Source organism: Saccoglossus kowalevskii, chromosome 7 (assembly GCF_978046115.1).
Source record: "Saccoglossus kowalevskii chromosome 7, keSacKowa6.1, whole genome shotgun sequence".
NCBI classification, from domain to species: Eukaryota; Metazoa; Hemichordata; class Enteropneusta; family Harrimaniidae; genus Saccoglossus; species Saccoglossus kowalevskii.
The window spans coordinates 40,535,273-40,554,437 of NC_140647.1; the positions used below are offsets into that span (position 1 = coordinate 40,535,273).

Here is a 19,165-nt window from a genome sequence, read left to right on the forward strand (position 1 = left end):
TATTCTCCTTATTTGCGTTATTTGCCCTACAGACTGTGAAGACAATAGTCAAATTTCTATACAATATCTATTATTATTATTATACATCTGTTACCGTCCCAAGCGAGTTTTAAAAAATGGGCTTCAGGTAATCATCTCTAAAATAAAATGTCACAAAAAAAGAGATATTGCAACTGTGATATTGCAGATACTATGTATAATTATTCATTGTATGAAACAAATCAGTGAATACATTTTATATATTCAATATCGCATTGATATTCATGAACGGCCATAACGTTTAGTCTAATATTACTCGGGCTATATATTGCTCCAAATTTGCACATGTATTTGATATTGTAGTCAAATTGTGATGAGAGTTTGGGTTGATCCATTTGCCAATATTTGATGATATAGTTCATATAGTTTGAAAGTTTTGTCAAGACATATTTGACAGTGATAGTGTTGTCAAAATTAGAATGGATTTGAAGATATGTTTGATATAATTGGCAGTGATATTTTGATTAACATCTAACCAAAGACGATATATTGTATACTACATTCTTTTCAAAATATGACAATATTTTCGATATAATATTGCACTTTAATTACTTGTGATAAAGCTTGTGTATGATTGCAATCAGTGTAATAGTAAAAAGCCAAACCACGATGATTTTAATGAACGTCTACATTTACCTAAAATCTGATCACAATCAAATATATGCTGAAATCGGCTTTAAAGATGTCTTCTTAAGACGCGCAAAATAAGTAGTAAGTGGATAGCCTGCGATACAACGAAGCGACGTGCATACCACGTGCCACCTTGCAGATCCATGTATAACACGTGACATGAAGACACGTGAAGATAAAGACATGCATATCAAATATGAAACACCCATCATTACCAATCAATAATGAAATAATCATAAATCAAACAAAAACACAGCAGCGTTTATTTATTTATAAACTACTAAACAAAAACACAACTTATTTCCAGAATACATAATAAATATTGAACAGCGACATGAAATTAAATAACCCATTAATACGACTATTCGGCAACACATCGTTTCTGGTATCTTAGTGTCTGGTATCGTGAAACTGCGATTTTTTTAAAACTACCAAATGCAAAATATAAATGCATAACAAATTCAAAACTCATAATTGCCATCCGTGCGTTGTAAAATATATATAAAATGTAGTATCAAACTCATAAACAAGATGTAAACGCACACAAAGTTCAACATATGAATGTTATTTCCAGAAAATATTCACAATGTCATACCAATCTGCAGCCCCTTGAACAAGGCGTAATGTTATCTACGCATACCACCACTTTTTAATTCCAGTCAACAGTCAACACTCACACTGAGACCACTACCTTTGCCAACCTTCTTTATTAGTTTCTGAACAGATATTTTTGTCTCATTTTGGCTACTGATATATAATATCTGGCTTAATTGGTAGACAATATGCACCGAAGTGCTTTGAAAAAGTCCATCAGTGAAGTGCATCGGTGACAACGATTACTATGTAAGTTGCTTAAGAAGTAGAACAGCTTACAAACACTACTCATGCAACATAAACTATTTATATCTGCGTGCACTGCAATTGAGAATATTTCACCCCATATTTCTGCAGGTAATGCGCAATTATTCACAACATCAATATCAACCTCATTCTCATCACCTATTTCCTGAACGCTGCCTTCCTCTTTCTCGGCATCTACTTTCAGTTCGATATCATCCTGTTTCACAGCACATACCTCCGATTCATTATGGCCCTGTTCGTCAGCACATACATCTAGGATGACATCATCCTGTTTATCATCAAATACGTCCATGTTATAACCATTCCGGTTATCAGTACTTCTGGTTTGTCATACGTCTGTTTCGCGGCACCTACTTCCGGTTCGTGACTTTGTTTTTCAATGTATACGTAAATATTGCAAACATAGTGTATTTTATTTATTTACACTGCAAATCTCGGAAGCACTTTCATGTTTTCCGTTAAAACACACCGTTTTAATTGAAAACACACTGTTTTATTTAAAAACATGTGTATTATACCATAAAACACTTGTATTTTCTATCAAAACAATAGTGTTTTAATATTTTTAGAAAAGTGTTTTAGGGAGTTATTAAAGCACTTTTTGATGAAAATTAAGCACATTGTAAACACACAAACATACACTTTTCCGAAATAAAACACTAGGTGTTTTACGGTGACATAAATATGTAATTAAAGTGTTTATTGATAGAACATTTAAGGACTATTGCATCGACCTTTATGCAAAATTGAGTGAAAAGTCTGGGGACTTGGGAGTAAACATTATGGTATATATGCCAACTAGACAATCACCGAAAGTTACGTAATGATGCGATGGGTCATGACATTACCTCCAGAAAATAATTTTATGTCAAGCACCAATCGAGACACGTGGTGAATTAAGTACCTCGTGGCCTAACGGATTTTATTAATCCGCATTTGGTGAAGGTAGTTGAAGTTCCAATCACATCTGAGCATTCTCACATGTTATTTTTCTCGAAAAATGCTTAATTTGAACCACTTCAGAAAACAAAATCACCAACGATGTTTTAAGGCAAAACACCAAACTAAGTGTTTTCAGAGTGTTAATGTATAATACACATTTGTGTTCATGAGAGTAAAACACTAAAACACTTTTCTTCCAAATTGTTAAATTGTTTTATCATGGATCACTTGCTTAAACAAACACACATATAATGTTTCAAGGTAAAACACTCGATTGTGCATGTTTTATAAGTGTTTATGTATACAACATGTACACAATTTGATCAGTGTAACTAAAACACTTTCCTTACAAATTGTTTTCCAAATTGTTAAATTGTTTTATCATGGAGCACTTTCTTAAACAAACACACATGTAATGTTTCAGCGTAAAACACTCGATTTTGCATGTTTCATGTACACAATTTCATCAGTGTAACTAAAACACTTCTTAAAGCACTTTGTAAAACAAACACACATGCAATGTTTAAACCTAAAACACCCGATTATATACAGGACACTTTTGTATGCCGTCTACGATATGCATCTATAATAGACACGTGCACACTACTTATTATCGACTGTATGCAGCATATTTATTTATTTATTGAAAAATGCTCACATACGTCAAATTTGGCAGCAAGTCATACTGTGCATGTAGCGATAAATTTACCGTTTTTAGTATTTTGCGAGTGTGCACACCATGTAACTGCCACAAGTTTAATAACCGATGGAATTAAATATGCACGATGTTGTTATCAAAGTTCGAGTTAGTAAGCTGGACGACGCTGCGCTAAACAGGCATCAATTTTCTGTGATCTAATCATTAGATTCAATTTCAACAGCACTTATTCTATTTTTTTTTTTTTTATTTTTTTTTTTATTTATTTATTAACACACAACATCCCCCGGAGGGGATGAAAAGGGTTACAAATCAGATATTAGTAAAAGAAAAATAACCACATAAAGAGTAAGGGAACAAAAAGGCATAAAAAAAAAAAAAGATAATAAGTTGAATACAAGGAATGTATTACTGGCTTAGTTTATGTAGGTGCTGCTGTCTTGTATTAAAACAGTTTTTTAAATATTGCGCTAAAGGAATTGACATTTTCTCGTCACTTAGTAATGATATGAATTTATTTTCATTACTAAATTTGTCAAAATTTGGTATACGTTTATTAGCTACAATGTAAAGTTTTGATCTTATTTCATTGTAATGAGGACAATTTGTGACAAAATGTTGTTCATCTTCAACATGGTCATTGTCGCACATATTGCAGACTCTGTCTTTAAAATCCAATCCTGTATGCCGGCCTGTTTCAATTTTCAGACAGTGGTTGCCAAGTCTAAATTTTGTTAAGGATTTGCGAAGTTCACTGTTTTTCATAATTGTTAAGTAGTTTTCTTGTTCTATTTTGGTTTTAAAAAGTTTGTAGGTTCTTAGTTTATTTTTAGAATTTGATTTTTTCCTATTGTCATTATTTATTTCATTTTTCCACTCAGTTGTAAACTCTTCTTTTAATTTCTCATCAATTGTTTTTAATTTTGATAATGAGATAATATTTGTTTCATTTAAAAGATAAGAATGGTTAATATTATTTAATATCAGATCAAGTTTTTTAAACCATTTACTTTTAATAATTTTATTGACATAGTATGCTTCTTGAAGTAGAGTATTTGTGGAATTTGCAATACGATTGGCATATTTTATCATTTGTTTCTTAATAAAAGAGTCAAGAGGTAATTTTCCCAATTCACTATATATTGCCATGATTGGTGTATTTTTTGAGATACCAAGAATGTACCGATAGTATGTAAGCTGAACATCCTCTACAATTGATTTTGTAGAGCTTTCTTCTCCCCAAATGTCACTCCCATACACAATAACTGGTCTGATAAGTTTATCAAATAGTGACAGTAGTATGGACATGTCCAGATTACCAGATCCAATTTTGGTCTTTAATGAGAATAAGGCTTTTATTCCTTTTCTTTTTAGGTTTTTCATTGCATCTTTAAATTTACCATTTGGACTCATAGTTAAGCCAAGATAATTGAAATCTTTAACTATATTGATTTCTTTTCCTTCATAAAAGAATATTTCCTTGTTAAGGAGTCTGTTACACTTATTGAATATCATTATTTTTGTTTTATCTGTGTTGACAGACAACTGCCATTTTGATGTGTAGGCTGATAGTTTATCCAAACAGTTTTGTAATCCCCTTTTGGATTTTGAAAGAATCACAATATCATCTGCATAAAGAAGGCAATTAATGGGTGTGTTGTGTAACAGTGTAGGGTCACAATGATCATTATCAAAAATATCAGGCAGGTCATTAATAAATAAATTAAACAGACTTGGGCTAAGGTTGCATCCTTGTTTTACTCCGATATTTGAACAAAATGATTCTGTTAAACCATTTCTTGTTTTTACCTTATATTTCACATCACCATACATATCTTTTATAATTTTGTACATATTACCATTTACACCATTTTTCAACAATTTATAAAAAAGACCTTCATGCCAAACACTATCAAAGGCTTTTTTGAGGTCTACAAAGCAGGCATAAATTTTATTTGATGTTTTCAATTTATTTTTATCATTTGCCTGATGGATGATCTCCTTGTCCTGATGGAGGTATTTATTAATAATAGTTTTCAGGATAAACAGATTGTCTGTTGTCCGACAGTCTTTCCTGAATCCAAATTGTTTATTAGAGAGGATATTATTTTTTTCTAGATATGAAACTAGTCTTGTGTTTAAAATACTATTAAATAATTTACCTAAACAACTTGAAATTGCTATTCCCCTGTAATTAGAAGGGTTCAATTTTGATCCAGATTTGTGCAAGGGTACAATAAGACTAGTATTCCAAGAATCGGGGAATTTGCCAGACATGAACACTATGTTAAAAAGTTTTTGTAGTGCGTCTGACAGGTAATAACCACCACATTTAAAAACCTCATTACTGATTTTGTCTTCTGCTGATGACTTATTATTTTTTAATTGGCTAATTGCTTTTTTAATTTCATTTTTTTGAATAGGACCATTCAAAGATTCTGTATTGACTGCGTCCACACTTTTCTCTAAAGTTTCTAGATGTGTTTTCATATTAGAGTGAACAGTGTTGTTTTTATTTAACAGTTTTTTAAAGTAAATTAACCAGTCCCCAGGTGAAATAGGTTCATTATCTGAATGTGTTATACTGTCATTGTTTAAATCATTCAGTATTTTCCAAAATTTAGATGTATCACTTTTTGATTTTTCAAGCTCATTCAGTTTTAACTGTTTTAGGGCATGTTTCTTTTTCCTGACTAAATTTTTGAATTGCTTTTTTGTTTTGAAGTATCTACCACGAATAATCGGGTCTAGTGGATGTTTCTGCAGTAATTTTGAAATATTTTTTAATTCTACGCGAAGCAACCAGCAATCATTATCAAACCATTTTTTCTTTTTTAGTATTGTTTTGTTTTTCTTTTTAAAACACTTTGGAGTGATTTTTTTAACATTTTGGTCTGTGAGAGATAATATGATTTTTTCAAAATCTGAAGAAGCTGTTTCTGAATCATTGTTATATTGTTTTAGGAGAAATTCCGTAATTTCATTTTTTTCACTGTAATGCAGAGAGGCCAAGAATTTATTTTTTGTATCCACATCCCAAATATATTTTGCTGGTAATGGATCCAATTTATTTTTGTTATTATTTTTTTTCAGGGCATTATAGATGATTTGGTTTATGGCTAAAGACAAAGAGATAGGGCAGTGATCCGAAATATTAGATAGCTCATGAACTTTGAAGTATTGTACAGAGTTATAAAAAAGTTTTGAAATAATCCCAAAGTCAATAGCGCTGCAACCATTTGGTGTGTAACATGTATATTTGCCAACAGAGTCTCCAATTGTGCGACCATTGAGTATGATTAAATTACACTCCATGCACATATCGATTAATTTTCTGCCAAATTTATTTACACTAGATTGGCGGAGCCTCGATGTTGAATTCCAATATGGTGATTACCACGCACCTGTGCAAATTGTCGCCTAATTTAAACGAGCTCCTCTAAGCCTCTAAGAATACATAACCATTAAATTGTTATTCAGAAATCTAATTAATACAATAAATACAATATGAAAACAAATATTAATAAGTTTGCTACTTTTTGCAAATATTTTGAAATACCTTTCGTAAACGAAGGTTGACAATAATGTATGTTGCGTGTTCAAGTAACTGGTAACTTGTGTCGTGCGCACGCTCATTCAAGATTGAATTATACTATGGGGAGTGCGTAGACAGGTGGCATATTCGTTGAAGAAAGCAATAGCAACTTGACCCGAATGAAGTCTTTTTTGATTTTCTGAGAAAAGAAGGGAACCGGAAGTTATTCTAAACAAACCCGAAGGTATGATGATAATGTTACTCCGTTACGAAGCGTATGGAAAGTGTAATTGATAAAGCCAGCTTCGGCAGTTGTGTACTACATTGATATTTGCAGCGGCCCCCATTCATTTCTTGATGTTCGGCATAAACTCAAGTTCATGAATTTACAGAACCAGAGAATTCCAGATTATAATCACTTTAAGTGTTTTTAAAGTAGGGACAAGCTTATAAACACTTTAAATGTTTTATCACAAAACAGTAAAAAATGTGTTATTTTAAAACACTAATGTTGTAAAATAACTAATTTGCGATTTTAAGAAAAAAAACTTAATTATAAATCACTTAAAAGTGATTTTAAAGTGGGGACAAAAATGTATCATATTTTTAAACGCCAAGATTTACAGTGTACAGTACGCTGCAAGCACAGCGCATTTTATTTATTTATTTATTTACTAATTGCTAGTACGTTGCAAGCACAGCGTATTTTATTTATTTATATGTATTTACTAATAGCTAGTACGTTGTAAGCATAGCGTATTTTATTTGTTTATTTATTTACTAATTGCTAGTAAGTTGTAAGCATAGCGTATTTTATTTATTTACTAATTGCTAGTACGTTGTAAGCATAGCGTATTTTATTTATTTATTAATTGTTAGTACGTTGCAAGCATAGCGTATTTTATTTATTTATTTATTTACTAATTGCTAGTACGTTGCAAGCACAGCGTATTTTATTTATTTATATGTATTTACTAATAGCTGGTACGTTGTAAGCATAGCGTATTCTATTTATTTACTAATAGCTAGTACGTTGTAAGCATAGCGTATTTTATTTATTTATTTATTTACTAATAGCTAGTACGTTGCAACCACAACGTATTTTATTTATTTATTTACTAATAGCTAGTACGTTGCAAGCACAGCGCATTTTATTTATTTACTAATAGCTAGTACGTTGCAAGCACAGCGTATTTTATTTATTTATTTATTTACTAATTGCTAGTACGTTGTAAGCATAGCGTATTTTATTTATTTATTTATTAACTAATTGCTAGTACGTTGAAAGCATAGCGTATTTTATTTATTTATTTATTTACTAATAGCTCGTACGTTGCAAGCATAATGTATTTTATTTATTTATTTACTAATAGCTAGTACATTGCAAGCACAGCGTATTTTATTTATTTACTAATTGCTAGTACGTTGTAAGCATAGCGTATTTTATTTATTTACTAATAGCTAGTACGTTGCAAGCATAGCGTATTTTATTTATTTACTAATTGCTAGTACGTTGAAAGCATAGCGTATTTTATTTATTTATTTACTAATAGCTAGTACGTTGCAAGCATAATGTATTTTATTTATTTACTAATTGCTAGTACGTTGTAAGCATAGCGTATTTTATTTATTTACTAATAGCTAGTACGTTGCAAGCATAGCGTATTTTATTTATTTACTAATAGCTAGTAAGTTGCAAGCACAGCGTATTTTATTTATTTACAAATTGCTAGTACGTTGTAAGCATAGCGTATTTTATTTATTTACTAATAGCTAGTACTTTGTAAGCATAGCGTATTTTATTTATTTATTTATTTACTAATAGCTAGTACGTTGTAAGCATAGCGTATTTTATTTATTTATTTACTAATAGCTAGTACGTTGCAAGCACAGCGTATTTTATTTATTTACTATTAGCTAGTACGTTTCAAGCACAGCGTATTTTATTTATTTACTAATAGCTAGTACGTTGCAAGCATAATGTATTTTATTTATTTACTAATAGCTAGTACGTTGTAAGCACAGCGTATTATATTTATTTACTAAATGCTAGTACGTTGCAACCACAGCGTATTTTATTTATATACTAATAGCTAGTACGTTGCGAGCATAGCGTATTTTATTTATTTACTAATAGCTAGTACTTTGTAAGCACAGCGTATTTTATTTATTTACTGATTGCCAATACGTTGCAAGCATAATGTATTTTATTTATTTACAAATAGCTAGTACGTTGCAACCACAACGTATTTTATTTATTTACTAATAGCTAGTACGTTGCAAGCACAGCGTATTTTATTTATTTACTAATAGCTAGTACGTTGCAACCACAACGTATTTTATTTTACTAATAGCTAGTACGTTGCAACCACAGCGTATTTTATTTATTTACTAATAGCTAGTACGTTGCAACCACAGCGTATTTTAGTTATTCATTTACTAATAGCTAGTACGTTGCAAGCACAGCGTGTTTTATTTATTTACTAATAGCTAGTAAGTTGCAAGCACGGCGTATTTTATTTATTTACTAAAGCTAGTACGTTGCAAGCACAGCGTATTTTATTTATTTACTAATAGCTAGTACGTTGCAAGCATAATGTATTTTATTTATTTATTTATTTACTAATTGCTAGTACGTTGTAAGCATAGCGTATTTTATTTATTTATTTATTTACTAATTGCTAGTACGTTGTAAGCATAGCGTATTTTATTTATTTACTAATAGCTAGTACGTTGCAAGCACAGTGTATTTTATTTATTTACTAATAGCTTGTACGTTGCAAGCATAATGTATTTTATTTATTTATTTACTAATAGCTAGTACGTTGCAAGCACAGCGTATTTTATTTATTTACTAATTGCTAGTACGTTGTAAGCATAGCGTATTTTATTTATTTATTTACTAATTGCTAGTACGTTGTAAGCATAGCGTATTTTATTTATTTACTAATTGCTAGTACGTTGAAAGCATAGCGTATTTTATTTATTTATTTATTTACTAATAGCTCGTACGTTGCAAGCATAATGTATTTTATTTATTTACTAATAGCTAGTACATTGCAAGCACAGCGTATTTTATTTATTTACTAATTGCTAGTACGTTGTAAGCATAGCGTATTTTATTTATTTACTAATAGCTAGTACGTTGCAAGCATAGCGTATTTTATTTATTTACTAATAGCTAGTAAGTTGCAAGCACAGCGTATTTTATTTATTTACTAATAGCTAGTACGTTGCAAGCATAGCGTATTTTATTTATTTACTAATAGCTAGTACGTTGCAAACACAACGTATTTTATTTTACTAATAGCTAGTACGTTGCAACCACAGCGTATTTTATTTATTTACTAATAGCTAGTACGTTGCAACCACAGCGTATTTTATTTATTCATTTACTAATAGCTAGTACGTTGCAAGCACAGCGTGTTTTATTTATTTACTAATAGCTAGTAAGTTGCAAGCACGGCGTATTTTATTTATTTACTAATAGCTAGTACGTTGCAAGCATAATGTATTTTATTTATTTACTAATAGCTAGTACATTGCAAGCACAGCGTATTTTATTTATTTACTAATTGCTAGTACGTTGTAAGCAGAGCGTATTTTATTTATTTATTTACTAATTGCTAGTACGTTGAAAGCATAGCGTATTCTATTTATTTATTTACTAATAGCTAGTACGTTGCAAGCATAATGTATTTTATTTATTTACTAATAGCTAGTACGTTGCAAGCACAGCGTATTTTATTTATTTACTAATTGCTAGTACGTTGTAAGCATAGCGTATTTTATTTATTTACTAATAGCTAGTACGTTGTAAGCATAGCGTATTTTATTTATTTATTTATTTACTAATAGCTAGTACGTTGTAAGCATAGCGTATTTTATTTATTTATTTACTAATAGCTAGTACGTTGCAAGCATAGCGTATTTTATTTGTTTACTAATAGCTAGTAAGTTGCAAGCACAGCGTATTTTATTTATTTACTAATAGCTAGTACGTTGTAAGCATAGCGTATTTTATTTATTTACTAATAGCTAGTACGTTGCAAGCACAGTGTATTTTATTTATTTACTAATAGCTTGTACGTTGCAAGCATAATGTATTTTATTTATTTATTTACTAATAGCTAGTACGTTGCAAGCACAGCGTATTTTATTTATTTACTAATTGCTAGTACGTTGTAAGCATAGCGTATTTTATTTATTTATTTACTAATTGCTAGTACGTTGTAAGCATAGCGTATTTTATTTATTTACTAATTGCTAGTACGTTGAAAGCATAGCGTATTTTATTTATTTATTTATTTACTAATAGCTCGTACGTTGCAAGCATAATGTATTTTATTTATTTATTTACTAATAGCTAGTACATTGCAAGCACAGCGTATTTTATTTATTTACTAATTGCTAGTACGTTGTAAGCATAGCGTATTTTATTTATTTACTAATAGCTAGTACGTTGCAAGCATAGCGTATTTTATTTATTTACTAATAGCTAGTAAGTTGCAAGCACAACGTATTTTATTTATTTACTAATAGCTAGTACGTTGCAAGCATAGCGTATTTTATTTATTTACTAATAGCTAGTACGTTGCGAGCATAGCGTATTTTATTTATTTACTAATAGCTAGTACGTTGCAACCACAGCGTATTTTATTTACTAATAGCTAGTACGTTGCAAGCACAGCGTATTTTATTTATTTACTAATAGCTAGTACGTTGCAACCACAGCGTGTTTTATTTATTCATTTACTAATAGCTAGTACGTTGCAAGCACAGTGTGTTTTATTTATTTACTAACAGCTAGTACGTTGCAAGCACATTGTGTTTTATTTATTTACTAATAGCTAGTAAGTTGCAAGTACGGCGTATTTTATTTATTTACTAATAGCTAGTACGTTGCAAGCACAGCGTATTTTATTTATTTACTAATAGCTAGTACGTTGCAAGCACAGCGTATTTTATTTATTTACTAATAGCTAGTACGTTGCAAGCACAGCGTATTTTATTTATTTACTAATAGCTAGTACGTTGCAAGCACAGCGTATTTTATTTATTTACTAATAGCTAGTACGTTGCAAGCACAGCGTATTTTATTTATTTATTTACTAATAGCTAGTACGTTGCAAGCACAGCGTATTTTATTTATTTACTAATAGCTAGTACGTTGCAAGCCCAGCGTATTTTATTTATTTATTTACTAATAGCTAGTACGTTGTAAGCATAGCGTATTTTATTTATTTACTAATAGCTAGTACGCTACTACAGCGTGTTTTATTTATTTATTTACAAATAGCTTGTACGTTCCAAAAATCGATGAAAGTCAACACGTCGTGCGGGGAATATTGTGTTGTATCAAACATATAATTTACAGACTGTGCAGATGGAGTTGAGCTGCATGTTGAGTCCATTTCTTTTCATTATATATAAATTAACTTAACACCACGTTATTGAATTCGGGCAATATTTGTACTCAAATTACAAAAGTGGTCGTATGAGCGACCAAATCTTCACAAATTGTATTCATTCATGTTCAGTGAGTCACACTTAGCAACATATAACTTGTCAATACGTTAAAGAAACCTTCAAGCCACACCAAGAATGTATGTTATACTGTACAGTTGTTATGCAAGATGAGCCAATGCCAACCAAGAGCAATAAAATAATGTTTAGTTTAGTGAATCAATTAATGTTATATTTATTACATAACATCATGATACCTGTATAAGCTTCTTAGCGGCGCGTTATACTAATACAGAGTTACTAAGTAAGTTATGATTTACTAAATAGGTGAGAAAAATGGATGCCATAACTTATCAATTGCTTCATCTCAAGTTTTTAAAATATGAATTGAACTAATGTGCGCGCAGTACCTCCGTTTAAACAGATGTGTTCCCTAATTTTTAAATTATGGTTTCCACGAACACTTGTCTACCTATTGCTTGCTTCGCCTCCATTTCCAAACAATATTTTCACGAACAGTTTTTGACTCCCGCTCGCCCGTAAAAATACAATTGTTCGAGTACAACTACGAACATATATGCATATATACACATTAATATTATATAAACCAAGATTTTGTTTGATTTTTATATTGTACATTTTTGGTTCATTTAGTATCTGCATTTTGTGATACATGTACATATATTCCGTAATTCTAGGGAACATAGATTTAGACCGACTCAATTTAACCTATTATTTATAGATTGCAGCAAATTATACCCTATGAAGGGTATATCTGATCACTGGACGATTGATTGGAATGTCAGTATATATGTTAAAGTTATTTACTTACAATTGTGCCATCACGCGGAACAACCCAGTCATATCGCCATAATTTGTATTGCCCACACACTGCCAGTGGTTTCGACAACATGCCAGTTATACCGCCCCCAACAGCTGGAGAAAAGAAAAATAAGAACCATGTACGTTATCAAACATATATAAGCTAAGAGTAGGCTGTGATATCATAAACAATCGTCGAACACAATATTTCACTCTCCACAGCTAGCAAACGACATATTGGAGCAACTGACAGTACTACTTACATTGAGTTCCTTCGCCGGAGCTAACTGTAAATTCAAGAGGTTCGAGCACATTGTCAGCTCCCTCAGTGACAACAATGCAACATAACTGATAGTGACCAATGTCACTTGTGCCACGGAACCCCAGTACTGGACCCATGACAAATCGATGGGGAAGAAACTATGGGAATATAATGCATCCAAAAATGAAAATAGCAAACTTAGGACATTTGCCAAATTGAAGGAGTACATTTCTGAGCCTTATTTATCTATACTCAATATATTAAAAGAAAGAAACACAATGATACATACATTAGAAATAGAGAATGAGTGACATACCCAACCCAAAACATCTCTAGAAATGAGAATATGTTAATATTGTATATAAGGAAAGATTTAAATGAACAACATTTCTTCAAAAATTTAACTTAGAAAAAGTAGAAAATTATCATTATTATTGTTGTATGAAAAAATACACTGACCGCGTCTTCTATTTTTAAAAACCTCTCAGCGGTAAGTGACATGGAACCGTGATGCCAATATCCGTATGTACCCGGGCCGTTGAAATATATTATATTTCTTTTGGAGTCTCGAATTGCAATACTGCCAATCAACCAACCATCCACAAACCGTGTATGGTCCAATCCTATGAGGAAAAAAACAACATGTGACCAAAATATCGCTGTACGCAACGAGCCCCTGGCAAGCTGTTTTGATATAATTCGACCTTTTTTATTTTAGTTGGGCTCCACAGTTTTACGATTTTTAGGCCGGAAACCGCTTACGTCTTGCGAAAACAGGTTTAGCACTATTAAGCAATATTAATGTTTAAAATAGTGAATTTTCGTTAGTATTAGTCAACAGTAGTTCGGACGCGTGTCAACAAATTATGCACAAATTTTTTCGACAGTATTTTCATCTATTCTACGAGCTAGATTTGGGGGCAGTTTGTTATTTTTTTTAAAAAGATATGGTTTTTTTTTATTTTCGGAATATAATTATGTTTGATGCTACTGTTTAGATATAAACAGATCGAAATATTTGGTGATTTTCACACAAAAACCACCAGGAAACCTCGATTATGAGCCATTTACCATTAGATTCCAAGTTGAAAGATTTCACAATATCTAACTTTCTGTCGACTACATTTTCACTCTATGTTACCATGCACGAGGTTATATATTATCAGTAGGTATCAATGATATATATATTGCACACACATATCACACATTTGTTCATATAAGAAACAACGTGACAATAAATAGTACATTGTTGTTTGCGTCAATACATTGGCTATGCAATAATAACTTTTAAACCCCAAAGAAGCATTTAAAAACAATAGAAAATGAATAAAAATGTGCAAAATTTTGTAATCACAATTTGACCAGAGACAATTATGGCCCTCCATTTAAGGGGTAATAACGGATGACTTGTAAATTGGCGTTCGTCTCCAGATGTGAGCATTGTACTATGAACACTGCTTTTATAAAGACGCTAAAAGTGTGAATGACTGCTTTAAAAGATGGCCGAATACAGAACAGGGTGTGTCAACTTAGTGTATAACTCACACAATATCACTGAATACACTAAGGACGGACGTACCTATTTCTATTTTATTCACACGATTCAAACTAAACGATTTCGGTACTCTGATTGTGAATGTTTGTCTTCCTTTGTCTTCCAAGTTGTTTTTGTTGTGACCATTCGCCAACCAAAACTCTGATGATTCTTCTTTTTCCCATTTCCGAAAAAGTGGCGATCGCACCCAGCCAGGTTTATACTGAAACATTGAAAGATAACAGGAAACGCTTAGCATGTCACATCTATTATTACAATAAAATACAACTTTTCTGCGTGGGATACCTTAATTAATTGGACGTTAAGGTCATTTTATTTATGTTTACAAATCAAAAACAAACTGTGTTTACATTGTGGATATATGTTTTGTAGTCATGCGGGCTCATGTGTATAAGTACGCAATACAATACGCAGATAAATAAACAAATAAACAAACAAATAAACAAATAAATAAATAAATAAATGAATGAATGGATACTCTTCTCAAAAAGAAAAGTAAGTAAATTGTCAGAAGTACATAATTTAGGTCATCTGTTTCCAAAAATTTCAATAATCGGAATTTCACCCAACTTTATAAATATATTTGGTATATTTAGGTATTTTCCAAGCTTTAGTTATTTCAACATTTCTTTGACCAGTATTTTTGTGAATGCAAGACCGTCTCTTGAAAGATTATTTCACCGTTAAGAGCTGCATGGATTACACTGAATTCGTTTTTCCAAGTTTGCGTGCCCAGAAATATAAAACATATAAATGTAGTTGGAAACTTCCAGGTAACATTTTATGACTTTCTGTTAACTTCAAGAGAATACTTAATAATGTTTGTAATACCGGCCAAGCATCAGCATTATTATTAAAATGTGTATACCGGCCAAATGATTGACAGCGCGAGTAGCCAATAAGCGACCGTGTTGCAGCTGGCGATTTCTTGCATTAATATAGGACTTTTGGCAAGTTGTGTAATTTTGGGGCACGAACTGGGAGGCTGTTCACGACTAGTTCATGCATAGTACATGACGAGTTCACGACCCGGTCGCTAAATTTATAAGTCGATAAAACAGCACAAACTGAACAACAACACTTATATACTAGTATGTTGCCCATGTAGGGATAGTCTTGTTGCACTGTTTAGAGGAGTCTCGACAACTAACCCAAAATACAAGTAGATTTTGGCCTTTGTTTTCATCGGTGGTGGTGGCCAGGCGGCAATGATTGCCATCCTTTGAAAAGGCATTGGCGTCTGCCCCAGAATACTGGAAGGACTCATGGTCGCGTGATAGTTACGGCATTCGATTGTCAATTCAATTTGCCATAGCCGTGGTAAAAAAATACTCAAATTAAGGTCACATGACAGTTAAAAACTATTTACACCCAGTTGTTGTAGACATAGAATGTTGTTAGTCAGCAGGAGATTGAGCTTTTTACCAATTAAACAATATCATGTATTCGCAACGTTATCACTCTCGGTCCAATTTACCATAACGTTATCACATTGGTATACCTCACTTACAATGTTGTATACCCGTATCGTTATCACATTGGTATACCACACTTACAATGTTGTATACCCGTATCGTTATCACATTGGTATACCACACTTACAATGTAATATACCCGTATCGTTATCACATTGGTATACCACACTTACAATGTAATATACCCGTATCGTTATCACATTGGTATACCACACTTACAATGTAATATACCCGTATCGTTATCACATTGGTATACCACACTTACAATGTAATATACCCGTATCGTTATCACATTGGTATACCACACTTACAATGTTGTATACCCGTATCGTTATCACATTGGTATACCACACTTACAATGTTGTATACCCGTATCGTTATCACATTGGTATACCACACTTACAATGTAATATACCCGTATCGTTATCACATTGGTATACCACACTTACAATGTAATATACCCGTATCGTTATCACATTGGTATACCACACTTACAATGTTGTATACCCGTATCGTTATCACATTGGTATACCACACTTACAATGTAATATACCCGTATCGTTATCACATTGGTATACCACACTTACAATGTAATATACCCGTATCGTTATCACTTTGGTATACCTCACTTACAATGTAATATACCCGTATCGTTATCACATTGGTATACCACACTTACAATGTAATATACCCGTATCGTTATCACTTTGGTATACCTCACTTACAATGTAATATACCCGTATCGTTATCACTTTGGTATACCACACTTACAATGTTGTATACCCGTATCGTTATCACTTTGGTATACCTCACTTACAATGTAATATACCCGTATCGTTATCACATTGGTATACCACACTTACAATGTAATATACCCGTATCGTTATCACTTTGGTATACCTCACTTACAATGTTATATACACGTATCGTTATTACATCACAAAACTTTACCTTGATTCTGATTGGTCTGGATTTATCAAAAGCGTCAAAGACGAATTGGATGAATATATTAGCATCTCTGCTAGAATACACACAGTGTAATGTTGTAATGGTCACTTTCCATGTCGCCATTTTTCTGTTCTCAACGTTGTGCAATTATGTGCAATAATCCAAGGGTTTGGGTATGCTAATACTTGGTATAGATCATCGCCAAGTTGACGGACTTAAACCAGACAACACTGTCAATTCAGACGTAATTCCACTAGTAGATGTGATTCTCGTCTGTAATGTGTATCGTAGCTGTAAAATTGCTAACAACGACAGCAGCAACAACGACATGACAAGGCACAGTTGTTTTGTGTATAGGGCGTCTGTGTGAAATACGACTGTTCATATTGTTAGCATCGACCATTCAACTCACAATAAATTGGAATCAGGAGCATTGAAAGCGAAATCCTCTAGATCGCAGTGTGACTGGCAGAATGAACTGATGAATTCATCACACTATTATATGGCATTGTCTGTGTCTCTTAATTGTTTTGCAAGTCTGTAGGGCGTTGACCGACGGAAAAAATTGTGTGATAGGCGTTAAGTGAAATACTGGATTTTGTATATACTTTCACAACATCTGACAACTTCACAATATCGCTAATAGCTAATAACGTGAACATAACTTAACAAAAATGTTTGTATTGCACTTGCAATTGTTCACATGATGTACATGTCTAGGTTTACCTGGCAAAGAGGTATACATGTTTGGATGTAGCGCAGTTGAGGACAGTAATTTGCAGTTGCCGTGAAAAGACCACTTTTACACAACCCCATAAGCTACATGATATTCATTGTGATGTATTTCATATTGTTTTTATTTATTTATTTTTGTAATTAATTCATTTTTATTTTTTAAATTTATTTCATACACACCCAATAATATATCTGGTTAAAAATAAATGTCGCCAGCAATACATTAAATGAAACTGAAAGTGTATACATAAACGTTATATTGTACTGTAAGGCTGATTTAAAACAGTATAAAAGGGGCAAAAATATATATATAATTTATTGGAACATGCCATACATTTAATAAGAGTTAAAAATTTACAATTAATTGCATATCTTCTTCAGGGAGCATAACACAGATTTGTGTCAAAGGACTAGAGAAATCATATTGAAAGTTAATAACTTCGAATAATTGGAAATTCTTTACACCATATAATGAATTATTGCAATAATCCAACCTCGTTTCCACAAGAATATGACAAATAATCTCGGTAGCATTTGTTTAAATACATTTTCCGATTTTGAAAATCTTAAAAAGATGATGTTACGTGACAAACTTGACTTGACATCACATTCAAATGTTTTTCAAACTAAAATGCGAACATCGCCTCTGACATTGACATTGACAGTGATAAGTATTGTCTATTTCGTGGGAAATCAAATTTAATTAAATAACTTTTTTCTCAGGAATTATGTTTAGTTTACACCCAATTTTTCAATTCACTGTCATAATCTTTAAGATTAGTCACAATCATCTACTGAGTTTGATTGAAATGACATGTATAACTGGATAGAGGGGTGATATTATAGACCATGGTGTTTTATACTACTGTCAAGTATACATAGACCATGGTGTTTTACACTACTGTCAAGTATACATAGACCATGGTGTTCTATACTACTGTCAAGTATACATAGACCACGATGTTTTATACTACTGTCAAGTATACATAGAGCATGATGTTTTATACTACTGTCAAGTACACATAGAGCATAATGTTTTATACTACTGTCAAGTATACATAGACCATGATGTTCTATACTACTGTCAAGTATACATAGAGCATAATGTTTTATACTACTGTCAAGTATACATAGACCATGATGTTTTATACTACTGTCAAGTATACATAGACCATGATGTTTTATACTACTGTCAAGTATACATAGACCATGATGTTCTATACTACTGTCAAGTATA

The 19,165-nt window shown here is 31.9% G+C and overlaps 1 protein-coding gene across 1 annotated transcript in view; it reads right to left on the reverse strand.

Moving 5' to 3' along the window:
* Positions 1 to 17,661, reverse strand: part of LOC100370572 (uncharacterized) — a 59,983-nt gene extending 42,322 nt beyond the window's left edge. Inside the window, exons 1-5 of the mRNA XM_085501939.1 lie at positions 17,197 to 17,661; positions 14,795 to 14,972; positions 13,675 to 13,838; positions 13,217 to 13,373; positions 12,964 to 13,067 (exon numbers count right to left, since the gene is read on the reverse strand). Of these exons, the coding sequence (XP_085358065.1) occupies positions 12,964 to 13,067; positions 13,217 to 13,373; positions 13,675 to 13,838; positions 14,795 to 14,972; positions 17,197 to 17,316 (723 nt within the window). The 5' untranslated portion in view covers positions 17,317 to 17,661. The remainder of the gene's footprint in view (positions 1 to 12,963; positions 13,068 to 13,216; positions 13,374 to 13,674; positions 13,839 to 14,794; positions 14,973 to 17,196) is intronic.
* Between the last annotated feature and the right edge of the window lie 1,504 nt (positions 17,662 to 19,165).